Here is an 18,746-nt window from a genome sequence, read left to right on the forward strand (position 1 = left end):
AGCGTTTCTTAAATCATCTTGGCTGGTTTGATCTAAAACTTTAAAAGGTTATTACCAGTATTGAGCTAACAGATTGTTTAAATTGCTTGTAACCACTTTGAGATTCAGAATCCCTTTTTGATTATCACAAACTATAGTGTTGTCCTTTCAGTTCTTTGTTTGAACAATTCTTACTTCTGTAACAAAAATAAATATGCATACAAGTTTATTAACCGTTTTACCTTTTCGGTTTTCCAATGCAATTCTAAATCCATATGATTCTGATTTAGCTATAGAAACACCTCAAATGGAAGCTCAGTTCTTTCAGTTTTTGAAGATAGTTGGAGTTGGTTTCAAAGCAAGAGCTGAATTCCAAGGGCGGCTTTTGTTTCTAAAATTTGAAAACCGGTTAATCTCTTAACACCATGATTAGTTAGATAGATAGTTTAAAGTTAGTTAATTAGCGGTTACAAAGTATAGGGGCCGAAATTGACAAGATGGAAGATTATAACCACCACCACCACCGAAGGGGTGTGTCCCCCTCCCTTCTCCTCATACCGATCGGCCAAGAGACACCACCAAAGGAGACGCAACTGTTCGGATAAATGGCTATAAATCGACACAACTCTTCACAAGCAATCTCATCCACAAGATCCAAAAGACGCGACTATTCACGAAGAGACGTGTCCTTTCATTCGCATCCATTCAAGTCTATAAATAGGGCTGAAATTTGTTTCATTTGTCAATTCGATTCTAGTTATTCGATTTGTATATACTCACATTCATACATTTCGGTTATATACAAGTTCGATTATTGTTTATTATTCAAGTTTGTTATCACGCTCGTTAGAGATCAAGATCCAAGTTCGGGCCAACAAATTGGTATCAGAGCATCAGGCTCTAGGCGTGGGAATCGCAAGGCATCGCAGGGAATTCGCGATCAGGTTTCAATTTCGTTTTAAATTCGCAAAGTTTCATTTCAGAGTTTTTATTTTCGGTTCTAGGAAAGTCGGTTGAACCGAACGGTTAGGAATCTAGGGTTCGTTTGCTTTGATTCCGGGGTTATAGTGCGAATTAGATTGATTTGGTTGTTTTGGTTATTACACGATTCGGGTAATCGGGGTTGTTAAGATATATTGAAACCAAAAGAAAGTTTAGTAAAAGTGAAGATTATTCGACAGGAAGAAATGTCAGGAGCAACCGGGCAAAATCCGATAAATGGAAATTCTCTTTCCCAGTTTCAGTGTCCGATTCTGAAACCAACAAACTATACGGTTTGGGCTATTCGTATCAAGACGATTCTTGAAGCGAATGGTTTGTGGGAAACGATTGAACCGGCAGAAAATGCAACGGTAGACGCTAAGAAAGATAAGTCTACAATCGCATATCTGTTTCAAGCAATACCAGAAGACGTTGTATTGCAAGTTGCAAGTTGTAAAACCGCAAAAGAGATTTGGGAAAATCTAAAGATTAGACACGTTGGCGTAGATCGGGTACAAAAGGCGCGTATGCACACGCTAATGTCAGAATTTGAAATGTTGCAAATGAGGGATGACGACACTATTGATTCGTTTACCGCAAAGATTAATAGTATCGTTACCCGAGCAACAGAAGTAGGAATGACAATGAGTCAACCGACTCTAGTACGCAAACTCTTAAATGGCGTACCAGATAAGTTTACTCAAATCGTTGCCTCTATGGAACAATACTCCGATCTAGAAACTATGACGCTACAAGAAGCGGTCGGAAGACTAAAGACGTATGAAGAACGTCTCAAGTTAAAGAAAGGAAACCAAGGAGAAAGCCAAGATAGGCTTATGTTTACACATCAGGATAACAACAGAGGAAGGCAATCTGGAAACCGCGGTCGTGGTAGATTTAACCAGACGCGTGGAAATTGGCGAAACAACGGAAATAGGCAAAGTCCCAGAAACGAAGGATCTACATCTAGATCTAGAAATGGAAGTTCTAGAAATTGGAGGAAGTTTGCGAGAACCGACCTAAGTAAGATCCAATGCTTTAAGTGTCAAAAGTTTGGACACTACAAGAAGGACTGTTCTGAGAAAGACGAAGTGCAAGAACATTCAAACCTCGTCGAGGAAGACGAAGCACCCGTATTGTTAATGACAATACAAGAAGAAAATGTTCAAGAAAGGGCTCTGCTAAACGAGGAACATATAAAACTGACAAGTTATGCCTCAGAAAATGAAAATCTATGGTACTTAGACAACGGGGCGAGCAACCACATGACAGGAGTGCGAAGTCACTTCAAGGAATTAGATGAAACTGTGACAGGGCAAGTACGATTCGGTGATGGGTCACACGTAGAAATTAAAGGCAAAGGTTCAATATTACTGGAATGTCTGAACCAAGAACAAAAGATTGTTTCACAAGTATACTACATTCCAAGTCTGAAGACCAATATATTGAGCCTCGGACAACTTACAGAAATCGGTTGCAAAGTGGTTATGGACGGAGATCTACTTACTATCCGAGATCGAAATAGAAAGCTACTAATGCGAGTCAAGAGAATGAAGAACAGGCTGTACAAAGTCAAACTGAAAACGGGAAAACCAATCTGCTTACTATCAAAGACCGAAGATACAGCATGGTTATGGCACGCAAGGTTAGGCCATTTACACTTTGACGCTATTAAGGAAATGACTCGTAAGAACTTGGTACATGGAGTTCCCCAAATAAGTCATGCTAGTCAAGTCTGTGACGCATGCTTATTAGGAAAACATAGTAGGGCACCATTTCCAAATCAGGCAAAGCTCATGTGACAACTGGCACAAAACCGGTAACTTCCGTACACTTTAATTATTATTTAATGACTGCAATTAGGTGCTTAAATGTCAGCATTGACTGATTAGATGCCAAGCAAGTGAATTCATGCACGTTGTATACTACAAAATTTGCTTTATGCATAATCGAGAGCGTTGCGTCAGATATAATAGTAAACTCACCGGTAAGACACGCTGTGTAAACAAAACTGCAGAAAGCAGTCAGACATTAGAATTGAGGTCTAGGTGTAGGTCCTACGACAAAAGTACATTAAAACCCAAGAGTACATATAAGGGTTTAATTTATAGTCATTGCGAAAGCAAAAATAAGCACTAAAAAGCACCCGAAACGCACTTTAAGTGCAGAATTTGTATAATTCAGCAATAATTCAGCATTTAAACATATGAACATTATGCAGAAATTTCGTTTTATCATCCAGAATATTTCCCTAAGTGTTGGGAATTGAAAGGGTACAAGAAAGGTACTTAAAAGACACTAAAAAGTGTAATTTAGCACTTTAACGGATTAATATCCAACCGAACAACCGGACTTTACCCGGAGCACAAAAAAAATATATTGTCAATGACATTGTTTATATTTTACTGAGCTAGTTAAGGTCCCCGAGTACCCTAACACCCGTTACAAAACACTACATAATAGTAACTTATTCAAAGTTCCTAATTATTTAGCTAAATACTAACTATAAAATTGAAATTAAACCATAAACCCAACCCCCCATCCGATCGGTTTCACCATGTGGTGACCACACTTGTCCTACTTTGATTTTTATAATCACAATTGTCTAGTATCTACCAAACATAATATCCAAAGGGTTTAGTGATTGATGGTTTATAAGAAAGCTTAATGGATAAACATTTCATTCTCACCACTTAACAAAAATTGCAACCCTTTCTTTCTCCCTTTGAATACCTACGGCCGAACCTAACTCCCACCATCTCACCACTTTCAAATTCCATTCTTTCCATATTATTCACATATAAAGGAGAAGGGTCATGCATAAGGAGGCTCGGTGCATACGGAATCGCAAGGACCTCACTACAACGTTATTAACCGCCTACTTTTCGTCTAGTTTCTTCCCTAGTCTCGAGCTAGTAGTAAGTGACTCTAAACACTCTATTGTTCATATCTAAAGTGGTTAATAAGAAATTTAACGGGCAAAAATCATGAACACTGGAGACCAAAACTAAAAGTCTACTAAAAATAATAAACATGGTGGTTAATGAGTAAATATTAGTGTAAAACTTATGGAACATGTTTTGTTATGATTATTGATTATTGTTGGATGCTAGTAGGGGAACGGATCGTCATCTAACCACGCTAGGTCATGTTCATGGAACATGAACTAGCACTATGTTTAGTGTAAAAATAACTAGATGACGAACCCTTTCACTCACAAACATGAACTTGTGTAAAAACGATTTTTCTTATGAAATGGAGTTCTAAACTAGTAGATCTACGGATCTACAAGTGGTATTTTTGAAGAACCAAGAGTATGATGAAATCATGTTTAAAAAGCCGGATCTTTCTCAAAATAAAGACATTTTTGAGAACCAAAAAGTGTGTAGACACTTGTGTAACGAAAGGATTTAACAAAGAAATATTTTCGTAAATACCGACTAGAAGTTGTAAAACTTCATATTCTTTAAAAATAAAGTTTCGAGATAATGATTTTATTTTTTTTAAAGATGGAAAGACTTACCAAATGTGCTAGTAAGTTACTACACATTTTTACACAACTTACAAGTTCATGTGATTGCGATATATGTTTATGTGGGACTAGTTTGATGATGACTGGGAAATTGATTGGTTGAATTTTTAAAAGAAAATGATACGCTAGTAAGCGTGGCCACCTCCAGTTACAGAGGAAACTCTGGCGAAATTTTTCCAGAAAATAACACTTAGAATATTTTTTTTTTGTGACAAGTGTTATGAATATATTTTTGGCTTGTTTTCCAAACAAACTTCGCCATGATTTTTATTACAAAATTTCCAAATACCGGAGGAGGATTTTCATAAATAAAACTTGTTAAATATATATTTAGAATATATATATTTATCTCTTGTATGATTATGTGATTATTTTGTGAACTAGATATATATTATTTTTAGAGTAAAAATAATATGAATTGGAGATACTCGTAACGAGTAAAAATACAAAAAAATACACATACAACATACAAGATACACAATTCGGGTGCAAAGTGCAAAACACGAGATACTTATATTAATTTGCGAAAATAATATAAGTAAGATAATTAGTTAAAAATATGAAATATTTTTAACACGACAATACGAATACAAAAGAGAGTGACTGTACTTGTGCGACGCAAGTCTAGTGACTAACGTTAAGAAAACGCGTATAGGTTACGACGTTAATTAAGCAAATCCGGTGAAGTTTACGACGCAAGGAACGCAAAGTTGTGAGTTCATGCTCCCCCTTTTCTCTTAACTGTTTTCAGTTTTATAACTTCGGGGGTGAAATACATGTACCAAGTGTGATGTGATATAAGAATACAAGAAACACTTGGTGAGAACGAGTACCAAGTGTGTAGCGATATAAGAATACAAGAAACACACTTGGTGAGAAACGAGTACCAAGTGTGATGTGATATAAGAATACGGGAAGCGCGCTTGGTGAGAAACGAGTACCAAGTAAGATGCGCTATGAAAAATGATGCGAGGAATCGTGTCACGAATAGGGTACAGAAGCACCATTAATCAACAATATACCTAGACCGCAGAACAAAAGGTTAGATCTAACGGGTGCCGGGCAGCCACACTCTCGATGAGGGCGAGTATCGAGTAGTGCTTTTGTGTCTCAGAATATACCAATTAAATGCCTAAGGTTTGGTGACTTCCTATGTCGTGTCACACGTTAATGGCTTTGCAACCCATTAACAATCCTGATACTTACAGGAATACTTTATTTACATAAAATTTCATACCATACTAAAACTTGATGAATACTTGAGTACGTGTGGTACTCAAGAAAAGCTTGAATTGTACTTGAAGTACGTGGGGTACTCAAGAAAATGGGAATTATACTTGAGTACGTGGGGTACTCAAGAAGAATTGAATCATACATGAGTACGTGGTGTACACATGAAACTGGATTTATGAAAACTCGATTTATTCACAAACTAAGTTTTCATACAAAGTATACAAACGTGAAATACAAATCTGCATGAATTCACACCAACATTATGTTGACGTTTTTCCAAAACTCACATGTATTTCAGGTAACTAGGATGGATGTGCGCGTGGTCTTACTTATGCTCGTGGATGTCGCTTTGTGTATCGTTAAATAAAGTTGTAACTTTTAAGACAATATGATATCATGTGTTGCAAACACTTGACTAATGTTTTCGGAATGTAATGTTTAAAGTTATTTTCGAGCATATAACATGTTTACCTTTCGTATGCAATGAGAACCTTTCATGATCACACCTCGTGCTTCCGCCGCAGAAAGGGGTGTGACAGATTGGTATCAGAGCTGCGATTGTAGTGAACCAGGATTCCTTCTCGAGTCTAGTCTACAATCTCTTGGATCCTATCACGAAAACAATTTTTCAAAGAGTTTTCATTGCATAAAACGTCCCGCGACATCCACTGCCTGAAGCTGTTTACATGAGTCTAGAAAAGACACTACGAGACTTAGGGTGCAGGAGTAGCACTTGTCTTAACTGAGAAATTACTTGCAATTATGTGTGATAATTAGCATGTACTAGAAGTAGGATGTCACAAGTATATGTGACTTTACCTGAAAATAATGGCCTATCTGAAGGAAGAAATACGAGGATGAAACGAACTGTGCGGACTGTGCAAGGAGTTACGTAATTATGGATGCATACATAATTATGGAATTCAGTGCACAGAAACCACAGCAAGTCTCGTCACGTATAGATTCCCTCGGTGCAAGCCTACTATGTACTCTGCCGCAGTAATAATTGTTTGATGTCCCTTATGTGGTATATATACCTGTGAATATATATGCTACTAACGTCTAGGGTGACGATATCAAGCAAATGTTTAACCCTGTTGTGTTATGTTCTGCTAGAACATGGCACCCAGGAGAGCTGTGAATGCTCGCAATGATGATCAACCTCCTCCTCCCCCACTGCCAAGAACTGCTGAAGAGCTAGACGCTCTACTGGAAGAGAGGATCTCTGCTGCTATCGCCCAGTACGAGGCCAACCGTACCCAAGACAGTGGAGGGCCAAGCAATGCCAGGCGCAACGGACATGGAGATTCGTCAGGAGGAAACGCAGCTCAAGGCTGCACTTTCAAGCAGTTCCTCGACTGCAAACCAATGAACTACGATGGCATTGGAGGAGCAGTAGCATTTGTGCGTTGGACGGAGAAGACTGAGGCCACTATCCGCATGAGCAAGTGTACCGCGGATCAGCAAGTCACTTTCGCCACTGGACTGTTTGTCGATGAAGCACTGACATGCTGGAATTTGCAAGTTCAAACGCTGGGTGATGAAGCCGCGTACGGCATGACTTGGGATGAACTGAAGGAGAAAATGAGAGAGAAGTACTACTCTCGTGCCGAACTCCAGAGGTTGGAGACAGAGTTCTGGCACTTGACGATGGTTGGTGCTGACATCACTGGGTATACTCGATGGTTCCATGATTTGTCCAGGGTGATTCCTTACATGGTGACCCCGGAATTTAAGCGGTTGAACGCTACATTTGGGGTCTGGCCCCGGAATTTCGCGGCATGGTGACTTCAGCCAAACCCCAGACAATCACTGAGGCTGTAACTCTGGCTGTTAGCCTTACTGAAAACTGTGTTCGCATAGAGAAGCTATCTCTGAACACGGCAGAAAACACCGTGACGCATGCTGAGTCATCCGGTGACAAGAAAAGAAAACATTCAAGCCTGAATCAAGCAACTCGAAACAACAAGGGTTCCAACAAGAAACGTGACACCAACCCCTCTAAGGAGGCAAATGTTGCAGCGAACGGGTACCAAGGCACCATGCCTAAGTGCCAAAAATGTAAGTATCATCATGATGGAGCTTGTCGTGTTCCAAGGTGTGACAAATGTGATAGGTTGGGTCATCAAGCGGAAGACTGTTGGAGTAAGGGAAAGAATCGAAATGGAAACGGTGCTGGTAACAAGAATGGTAACGGGAAGGGGCGGAACCAAGGATGCTTCCGTTGTGGAAGCAATGATTATTTCATGAAAGACTGCCCAAAGAAAGACAATGCTCAGGCTCGAGCATTTGTGATTGGAGCAAGGGACGCACGCGAGGACCCTAACGTGGTCACCGGTACGTTTCTCATTAACAATCACTTTGCATCCATATTATTTGACACCGGTGCCGATTATAGTTTCATGTCCGTGGAATTTAAACGTACGCTTGGGATAGAGTCTAGTAGATTGGATATTCCCTATTCCATAGAACTAGCCAATGGTAAACTTGTTGAATCGGGCGAAGTTGTTAGAGGTTGCACGCTAGAACTTGGTGAACGAAGCTTTAGCATCGACCTCTTACCTATTCAATTGGGTAGCTTCGATGTGGTAGTCGGAATGGACTGGTTGTCCAAGAACAAAGCTGAAGTCATTTGTCATGAGAAAATCATTCGCATCCCTTTGGCGAATGGTGAAACTCTCATCGTACATGGAGAAAGACGAGACGCGCATCTGCGAATCATCAGCTGCATGAAAGCGCAGAAGTGCTTAAGGAAAGGATGTGTTGCCTTCCTAGCACACGTTGTAGATAAGAAGGCTGAGGAGCCGAAACTCGAAGACATTCCTGTGGTGAAGGAATTTCCCGATGTTTTTCCCGAAGATCTGCCAGGACTACCTCCGCAACGACAAGTCAAATTCCGTATAGACTTGATTCCAGGAGCCGCACCTGTAGCCAAGGCCCCCTATCGACTTGCACCATCCGAGATGCAAGAATTGTCTACACAACTCCAGGAGTTGTTAGATAAAGGATTCATAAGGCCAAGCTTCTCGACCTGGGGAGCTCCAGTATTGTTCGTGAAGAAGAAGGATGGAACTCTGCGAATGTGCATCGATTACAGAGAACTGAACAAACTCACTATCAAGAATCGGTACCCACTACCGAGGATTGATGACTTATTTGATCAGTTGCAAGGATCAAGCTACTATTCCAAGATCGACCTTCGATCTGGATATCATCAGTTAAGAATAGAAGAAGAAAGCGTACCAAAGACTGCATTCAGAACACGCTATGGACATTACGAGTTTCTTGTGATGCCATTCGGGCTGACGAATGCACCAGCGGTCTTTATGGATCAGATGAACCGCTTATGCAAACCATATCTTGATAAATTCGTGATTGTATTTATCGACGATATCCTGGTCTACTCTCGGACGAAAGAAGAGCATGAGCAACACCTCAGGACCATTCTAGAGCTACTGAAGAAAGAGAAACTGTTCGCAAAGTTCTCAAAGTGCGAATTCTGGATTCGCGAAGTACAATTTCTTGGTCACGTGGTGAATGAGAAGGGCATTCATGTAGACCCGTCCAAGATTGAAGCCATTAAGAATTGGGAAGCTCCCAAAACTCCAACTGAGGTTCGCCAGTTTTTGGGCTTGGCGGGCTACTATAGGAGATTCATCGAGAATTTCTCGAAAATAACTCAGCCGCTAACTGCCCTTACGCAGAAGGACAAGAAGTATGACTGGGGTGTCAAGCAAGAAGAAGCTTTTCAGCTACTCAAAAACAAGTTATGTGATGCACCGATACTATCATTACCCGAAGGCACTGAAGACTTCGTGGTATACTGCGACGCCTCACGACAAGGCTTGGGTTGCGTGCTCATGCAACGCCAAAAAGTCATCGCTTACGCTTCAAGGCAATTGAAGGTACACGAAAGAAATTATACCACTCACGACCTGGAGCTGGGCGCAGTGGTATTCGCCTTGAAAATCTGGCGACACTATCTATATGGTACTCGATGTATAATCTTCACAGATCACAAAAGCCTGCAACACATATTTGATCAGAAGGAATTGAATATGCGCCAGCGGCGATGGGTCGAGCTGCTAAATGATTACGACTGTGAGATTAAGTACCACCCAGGAAAGGCAAACGTTGTAGCAGACGCGTTGAGCCGAAAAGAAAGGGTTAAGACCCTAAGGGTTCGAGCATTGGAAATGACTATTCGAACGAACCTCACTTCACGTATTCGTGACGCACAACAAGAAGCCCTTAAGGTGGAAAACCGCAAAGCTGAATACCTCCGAGGTGCATTGAGGTACATGGCGCCAAATGAAGAGGGAGCCTTATGCTTTAAAAAGCGCATTTGGGTTCCGCTCTATGGTGGCCTACGAGAAGTCGTCCTTGATGAAGCGCACAAGTCAAGATACTCGATTCATCCAGGATCGGACAAGATGTATCAAGACTTAAAAGAATACTATTGGTGGCCGAGACTCAAGAGCGACGTTGCTGTTTATGTTGGTAAATGCCTAACCTGTGCTAAGGTTAAGGCTGAATATCAGAAACCATCTGGCCTACTACAACAACCAGAGATTCCCATGTGGAAGTGGGAGCAAATCTCGATGGACTTCATAACAAAGTTACCCAGGACCCCAAGAGGGCACGATATGATATGGGTAATAGTTGATCGATTGACGAAGTCTGCGCATTTCCTACCAATTCGAGAGAAGGATAGCACTGGAAAACTAGCAGAGATATACCTAAAAGAAATTGTCACGCGTCATGGAGTGCCAATCTCCATTATTTCAGACAGAGATGGACGCTTTGTCTCAAGAATCTGGCAATCATTTCAGGAAGCCTTTGGATCTCAGCTAGATCTAAGCACGGCATTCCATCCTCAGACAGACGGCCAGAGCGAACGGACTATACAAACATTGGAAGATATGCTTCGCGCATGTGTCATGGATCTAGGCGGCAGCTGGGATACTCACCTACCCTTGGTTGAGTTTTCCTACAATAACAGCTATCATACAAGCATAAAGGCCGCGCCGTTCGAAGCTCTGTATGGTCGCAAGTGCCGATCGCCCCTATGTTGGGCAGACGCCGGTGACAAGCGTATAGTTGGTCCTGAACTTGTACAAGAGACAACCGACAAGATTGCGCAGATCCGAGAGCGCATTAAGGCGGCTCGAGATCGACAAAAGAGCTACGCTGATCCGAAAAGAAAATCAGTAGAATTCGAGGTGGGAGACAAAGTGCTGTTAAAAGTCTCACCATGGAAGGGCGTAGTCAGATTTGGAAAGCGTGGAAAGCTGAATCCACGATACATCGGACCATTCAGAATATTGAAAAGAATTGGTACCGTGGCATACAAGTTGGAGTTACCGGAAGAACTTAATGGAGTACATGATACGTTTCATGTATCCAACCTGAAGAAGAGTCCAACACAAGAAAACGTGATCATCCCAATGGATGAAGTGCATATTGATGAAGCCCTCCGATTTACAGAACAACCCGTTGAGGTTACCGACTGGAAAGTCAACAAGACCAGGAGGAGCAGTGTGAAACTTGTCAAAGTACGTTGGAACTCTAAGCACGGACCCGAATACACATGGGAACGCGAAGACCAGTTCAAGGAAAAGTATCCCCACCTATTCAAAGAGACTCCTGCAAGGGTTAGTTCATCCTGAATTTCGGGACGAAATTCTTTTAACGGGGGGAGACTGTGACAACTGGCACAAAACCGGTAACTTCCGTACACTTTAATTATTATTTAATGACTGCAATTAGGTGCTTAAATGTCAGCATTGACTGATTAGATGCCAAGCAAGTGAATTCATGCACGTTGTATACTACAAAATTTGCTTTATGCATAATCGAGAGCGTTGCGTCAGATATAATAGTAAACTCACCGGTAAGACACGCTGTGTAAACAAAACTGCAGAAAGCAGTCAGACATTAGAATTGAGGTCTAGGTGTAGGTCCTACGACAAAAGTACATTAAAACCCAAGAGTACATATAAGGGTTTAATTTATAGTCATTGCGAAAGCAAAAATAAGCACTAAAAAGCACCCGAAACGCACTTTAAGTGCAGAATTTGTATAATTCAGCAATAATTCAGCATTTAAACATATGAACATTATGCAGAAATTTCGTTTTATCATCCAGAATATTTCCCTAAGTGTTGGGAATTGAAAGGGTACAAGAAAGGTACTTAAAAGACACTAAAAAGTGTAATTTAGCACTTTAACGGATTAATATCCAACCGAACAACCGGACTTTACCCGGAGCACAAAAAAAATATATTGTCAATGACATTGTTTATATTTTACTGAGCTAGTTAAGGTCCCCGAGTACCCTAACACCCGTTACAAAACACTACATAATAGTAACTTATTCAAAGTTCCTAATTATTTAGCTAAATACTAACTATAAAATTGAAATTAAACCATAAACCCAACCCCCCATCCGATCGGTTTCACCATGTGGTGACCACACTTGTCCTACTTTGATTTTTATAATCACAATTGTCTAGTATCTACCAAACATAATATCCAAAGGGTTTAGTGATTGATGGTTTATAAGAAAGCTTAATGGATAAACATTTCATTCTCACCACTTAACAAAAATTGCAACCCTTTCTTTCTCCCTTTGAATACCTACGGCCGAACCTAACTCCCACCATCTCACCACTTTCAAATTCCATTCTTTCCATATTATTCACATATAAAGGAGAAGGGTCATGCATAAGGAGGCTCGGTGCATACGGAATCGCAAGGACCTCACTACAACGTTATTAACCGCCTACTTTTCGTCTAGTTTCTTCCCTAGTCTCGAGCTAGTAGTAAGTGACTCTAAACACTCTATTGTTCATATCTAAAGTGGTTAATAAGAAATTTAACGGGCAAAAATCATGAACACTGGAGACCAAAACTAAAAGTCTACTAAAAATAATAAACATGGTGGTTAATGAGTAAATATTAGTGTAAAACTTATGGAACATGTTTTGTTATGATTATTGATTATTGTTGGATGCTAGTAGGGGAACGGATCGTCATCTAACCACGCTAGGTCATGTTCATGGAACATGAACTAGCACTATGTTTAGTGTAAAAATAACTAGATGACGAACCCTTTCACTCACAAACATGAACTTGTGTAAAAACGATTTTTCTTATGAAATGGAGTTCTAAACTAGTAGATCTACGGATCTACAAGTGGTATTTTTGAAGAACCAAGAGTATGATGAAATCATGTTTAAAAAGCCGGATCTTTCTCAAAATAAAGACATTTTTGAGAACCAAAAAGTGTGTAGACACTTGTGTAACGAAAGGATTTAACAAAGAAATATTTTCGTAAATACCGACTAGAAGTTGTAAAACTTCATATTCTTTAAAAATAAAGTTTCGAGATAATGATTTTATTTTTTTTTAAAGATGGAAAGACTTACCAAATGTGCTAGTAAGTTACTACACATTTTTACACAACTTACAAGTTCATGTGATTGCGATATATGTTTATGTGGGACTAGTTTGATGATGACTGGGAAATTGATTGGTTGAATTTTTAAAAGAAAATGATACGCTAGTAAGCGTGGCCACCTCCAGTTACAGAGGAAACTCTGGCGAAATTTTTCCAGAAAATAACACTTAGAATATTTTTTTTTTGTGACAAGTGTTATGAATATATTTTTGGCTTGTTTTCCAAACAAACTTCGCCATGATTTTTATTACAAAATTTCCAAATACCGGAGGAGGATTTTCATAAATAAAACTTGTTAAATATATATTTAGAATATATATATTTATCTCTTGTATGATTATGTGATTATTTTGTGAACTAGATATATATTATTTTTAGAGTAAAAATAATATGAATTGGAGATACTCGTAACGAGTAAAAATACAAAAAAATACACATACAACATACAAGATACACAATTCGGGTGCAAAGTGCAAAACACGAGATACTTATATTAATTTGCGAAAATAATATAAGTAAGATAATTAGTTAAAAATATGAAATATTTTTAACACGACAATACGAATACAAAAGAGAGTGACTGTACTTGTGCGACGCAAGTCTAGTGACTAACGTTAAGAAAACGCGTATAGGTTACGACGTTAATTAAGCAAATCCGGTGAAGTTTACGACGCAAGGAACGCAAAGTTGTGAGTTCATGCTCCCCCTTTTCTCTTAACTGTTTTCAGTTTTATAACTTCGGGGGTGAAATACATGTTACAAATATTTTTATGTTTAACAAATGGTATGATAATAAAAAGCACACTTGGTGAGAACGAGTACCAAGTGTGTAGCGATATAAGAATACAAGAAACACACTTGGTGAGAAACGAGTACCAAGTGTGATGTGATATAAGAATACGGGAAGCGCGCTTGGTGAGAAACGAGTACCAAGTAAGATGCGCTATGAAAAATGATGCGAGGAATCGTGTCACGAATAGGGTACAGAAGCACCATTAATCAACAATATACCTAGACCGCAGAACAAAAGGTTAGATCTAACGGGTGCCGGGCAGCCACACTCTCGATGAGGGCGAGTATCGAGTAGTGCTTTTGTGTCTCAGAATATACCAATTAAATGCCTAAGGTTTGGTGACTTCCTATGTCGTGTCACACGTTAATGGCTTTGCAACCCATTAACAATCCTGATACTTACAGGAATACTTTATTTACATAAAATTTCATACCATACTAAAACTTGATGAATACTTGAGTACATGTGGTACTCAAGAAAAGCTTGAATTGTACTTGAAGTACGTGGGGTACTCAAGAAAATGGGAATTATACTTGAGTACGTGGGGTACTCAAGAAGAATTGAATCATACATGAGTACGTGGTGTACACATGAAACTGGATTTATGAAAACTCGATTTATTCACAAACTAAGTTTTCATACAAAGTATACAAACGTGAAATACAAATCTGCATGAATTCACACCAACATTATGTTGACGTTTTTCCAAAACTCACATGTATTTCAGGTAACTAGGATGGATGTGCGCGTGGTCTTACTTATGCTCGTGGATGTCGCTTTGTGTATCGTTAAATAAAGTTGTAACTTTTAAGACAATATGATATCATGTGTTGCAAACACTTGACTAATGTTTTCGGAATGTAATGTTTAAAGTTATTTTCGAGCATATAACATGTTTACCTTTCGTATGCAATGAGAACCTTTCATGATCACACCTCGTGCTTCCGCCGCAGAAAGGGGTGTGACAGTTCAGATCTTTAAAACCTCTGGACTTAGTCTATGGAGATTTGTGTGGTCCTATAACTCCACCAACACATGCTGGGAAGAAGTATATATTCTTACTTGTAGACGACTGTACTCGCTACATGTGGGCATATTTACTAACTTCCAAGGATCAAGCATTCGAAACATTTAAGGAGTTCAAAGAAAAGGTTGAAAAGGAAGCGCAGACCAAGTTAAAGATGCTAAGGACGGATAGAGGAGGTGAATTCACATCGGCTGAATTCAACAAGTATTGCAAAACCAACGGCATAGCAAGACAGCTTACAGCACCATACTCCCCACAGCAAAATGGAGTAGTAGAAAGGCGAAACAGGACGATGTTATCCACTACTCGCAGTATGCTAAAGGCAATGAACATGCCACAGAACTTTTGGGGTGAAGCAATACGACACGCGATATACGTACTAAACAGGGTTCCGACAAAAGCCCTGGTGAACAAGACACCATATGAAGCATTGAAAGGAAGGAAGCCAAATTTAGAACACTTGAAGGTTTTTGGCTGCACTGCTTACGCTAAGGTACTACCACTTCAACAAAAGAAGTTAGATGATAGAAGCGCACCTATGGTATACCTTGGAATAGAAGAAGGATCAAAGGCGTACAGATTATATGATCCAGCAAAGAACAAGATATGTGTCAGTAGAGATGTAAAGTTCATGGAAGGTCAACCATGGAACTGGAATAGTTATATGGAAACGGTAGATTCAGGGAATCCCGAATGGACTAACTTTGTCATTCAAGAAGATGACATACCACCAGAGTTAGAAGAAAATGAACCAAGTAGTCCAGGCAGTAGCGGGCCACATCATGACGACTCAGGAGTAGATCAGACAGAGGAACAAGACTCCTATGTAACCCCGCCAGCACATTCGTACAATCAGAACTCAGCAGGAAGTTCAAGCGTTTTATCAAGTGGAGGTCCATCCACTTCTGAAAGCACAACGGAGAGTATTAGTGACACTCCAGTAAGACTAAGAAGTCTCGAAGACCTGTATGAAGAGACAGAAGAAATACAACTAGATCCACATGAATTATTACTCGCAGAAGAAGAACCAAGGAATTACAAGGAAGCATCTAGTGACAGAAAGTGGATTGAAGCAATGAAGGCTGAGTTAGACTCAATAAACAAGAATAACACTTGGAAGTTGACGGAACTGCCAAGTGGTCACAAAGCAATAGGTTTAAAGTGGGTATTCAAGACTAAGAAAGATGCAAACGGAAATATTGTCAGACACAAAGCAAGGCTAGTTGCAAAGGGATATGTTCAGCAACACGGAATAGACTTTGACGAAGTCTTTGCACCAGTAGCACGTATGGAAACAGTACGACTAATGTTGGCTTTAGCAGCATATCAAGGTTGGGAGGTACATCATCTAGATGTGAAATCTGCATTCTTACACGGAGATCTCAAGGAGGAAGTCTATGTATCACAACCAGAAGGATTTATAAAGCCAGGAAATGAAGGAAAGGTTTACAGACTATCAAAAGCATTGTATGGATTGAGACAAGCACCAAGAGCTTGGAATACGAAGTTAGATCAAACCCTAAAGTCACTTAACTTCAAGAAGTGTACTTTAGAGAACGCAATCTATACAAGAACAAGTGAAGCCTCTACACTAATAGTTGGAGTCTATGTTGATGACTTGATAGTCACTGGAACATCAAAGAAGGAAATAGACATCTTCAAATCTCAGATGAAGAACAAATTTGATATGAGCGATCTAGGATTGCTAGCATATTATCTGGGAATAGAAGTAATTCAAACAGGGGGTGAGATAGGCATCAAGCAGACAGGATATATCAACAAGATACTCAAAGACGCTGATATGTTATCCTGCAATGACACAAAGACACCCATGACCCCAGGAACTCAATTAACAAAGACTGAAGAAGGAGATCTAGTAGATGCAACACATTACAGAAGCCTGATAGGTTCTCTCAGGTACTTATTGCATACAAGACCAGATCTATGTTACCCAGTCAGTCTACTTAGTAGATTCATGCAAGAACCAAAAGAGCAACACCTGAAAGCAGTAAAGCAAATACTACGTTACATCAAAGGAACTAAAGAGCATGGAATCATTTACAAAAGACAAGGAGGATGTAAGATCACAGGTTATAGCGACAGTAGTTTTGGAGTTAATACAGACAAAGGAAAAGGAACAACTGGTCTGGTATTCTACTTTGGAGAATCACCTATAACCTGGTGTACACAAAAACAACAAACAGTGGCACTATCATCATGCGAATCAGAATTCATGGCAGCCACTGCAGCAGCATGTCAAGCACTATGGCTTAAAAGATTGTTAAGTGAAATCACAGGCTGGAAGGAAGAGAAGATAACACTCAGAGTAGATAATGTTTCAGCAATAGCACTCATGAGAAACCCAGTCTTTCACGGAAGAAGCAAGCACATTGACACACGCTATCACTTCATAAGAGAATGCGTGGAAAACGAAGATATCAGTGTGGAGCATATAAGTGGAGAACTACAAAGGGCAGATATACTAACAAAGGCACTAGCAAGGATCAAGTTTGCTACAATGAGAGAACTGCTCGGAATTCAAGACTTAAAGCAATTCATGGATGTTCGAGATTAAGGGGGTGAATGAAAACCGGTTAATCTCTTAACACCATGATTAGTTAGATAGATAGTTTAAAGTTAGTTAATTAGCGGTTACAAAGTATAGGGGCCGAAATTGACAAGATGGAAGATTATAACCACCACCACCACCGAAGGGGTGTGTCCCCCTCCCTTCTCCTCATACCGATCGGCCAAGAGACACCACCAAAGGAGACGCAACTATTCGGATAAATGGCTATAAATCGACACAACTCTTCACAAGCAATCTCATCCACAAGATCCAAAAGACGCGACTATTCACGAAGAGACGTGTCCTTTCATTCGCATCCATTCAAGTCTATAAATAGGGCTGAAATTTGTTTCATTTGTCAATTCGATTCTAGTTATTCGATTTGTATATACTCACATTCATACATTTCGGTTATATACAAGTTCGATTATTGTTTATTATTCAAGTTTGTTATCACGCTCGTTAGAGATCAAGATCCAAGTTCGGGCCAACAAAATTGAGTTACAGTCATGAGGTTCAATTGACCATTCCTCCTGTTGTTAAAGTATTTTGTTCCAAACCAAATATTGTGTGCTGCACTGGAATAGACAACCAAAGGGTGCACCAGTTTGCTGCTGGTGTTCGTAGCTGTAAGCCCCCTGAAGTTTATAAAGGCAAAGGTATCATGTATGTTGACCAAGTCAAAAAGAAGAAATAAGGAAAGAAATCAAAGTAGGTTGCTGTTTTAATTAATCATACAATGTTCTTGGACCAATTATTGAATAATGATGATTTGATCCACTAAAATCATACAACAATTACTTGCCCCTAGCTTGGTAAGTGTTGTTGATTTTGTTTTAATCAGTTGATAATAGAAATCGATTATTATTGTGCAGGCACACATGTGCAGCCGGTACGAATTTGTGCTCTAAAACCCTGGTGAACTAGAATTATTTTTTGTATGTCAATATTAAATCTTTCTTAAAATTCAAGTTAATTTTTGTCTTAAAATTCAAGAATATCAGAAACCGATTATCACCTCAGTTTGGGACATTCTTGCATTTGCATTGCTCTGTGTCATCTGCTATCTGTGGACACCATCATAGAGTTCTAAAAGGTAAAGTAGAATTATTTTCTGTATGTCGATAAACGTAGCGAGTTATCTGAATCAGGTCAACTAGGGTTGTATTG

The 18,746-nt window shown here is 39.6% G+C and overlaps 1 protein-coding gene across 1 annotated transcript; it reads left to right on the plus strand.

Annotated features, from left to right (window-relative positions):
• The first annotated feature begins 53 nt into the window (after nt 1–53).
• On the plus strand, nt 54–18,273 carry LOC110889282 (60S ribosomal protein L6, mitochondrial-like). The gene is made up of 2 exons (XM_022136792.2): nt 54–380; nt 18,077–18,273. The coding sequence occupies exons 1-2, from the start codon at nt 194–196 to the stop codon at nt 18,271–18,273; spliced, it is 384 nt and encodes a 127-aa protein (XP_021992484.1). The 5' UTR covers nt 54–193.
• Nucleotides 18,274–18,746: the final 473 nt, after the last annotated feature.

Source organism: Helianthus annuus, chromosome 11 (genome assembly GCF_002127325.2).
Source record: "Helianthus annuus cultivar XRQ/B chromosome 11, HanXRQr2.0-SUNRISE, whole genome shotgun sequence".
Taxonomy (NCBI): domain Eukaryota; kingdom Viridiplantae; phylum Streptophyta; class Magnoliopsida; order Asterales; family Asteraceae; genus Helianthus; species Helianthus annuus.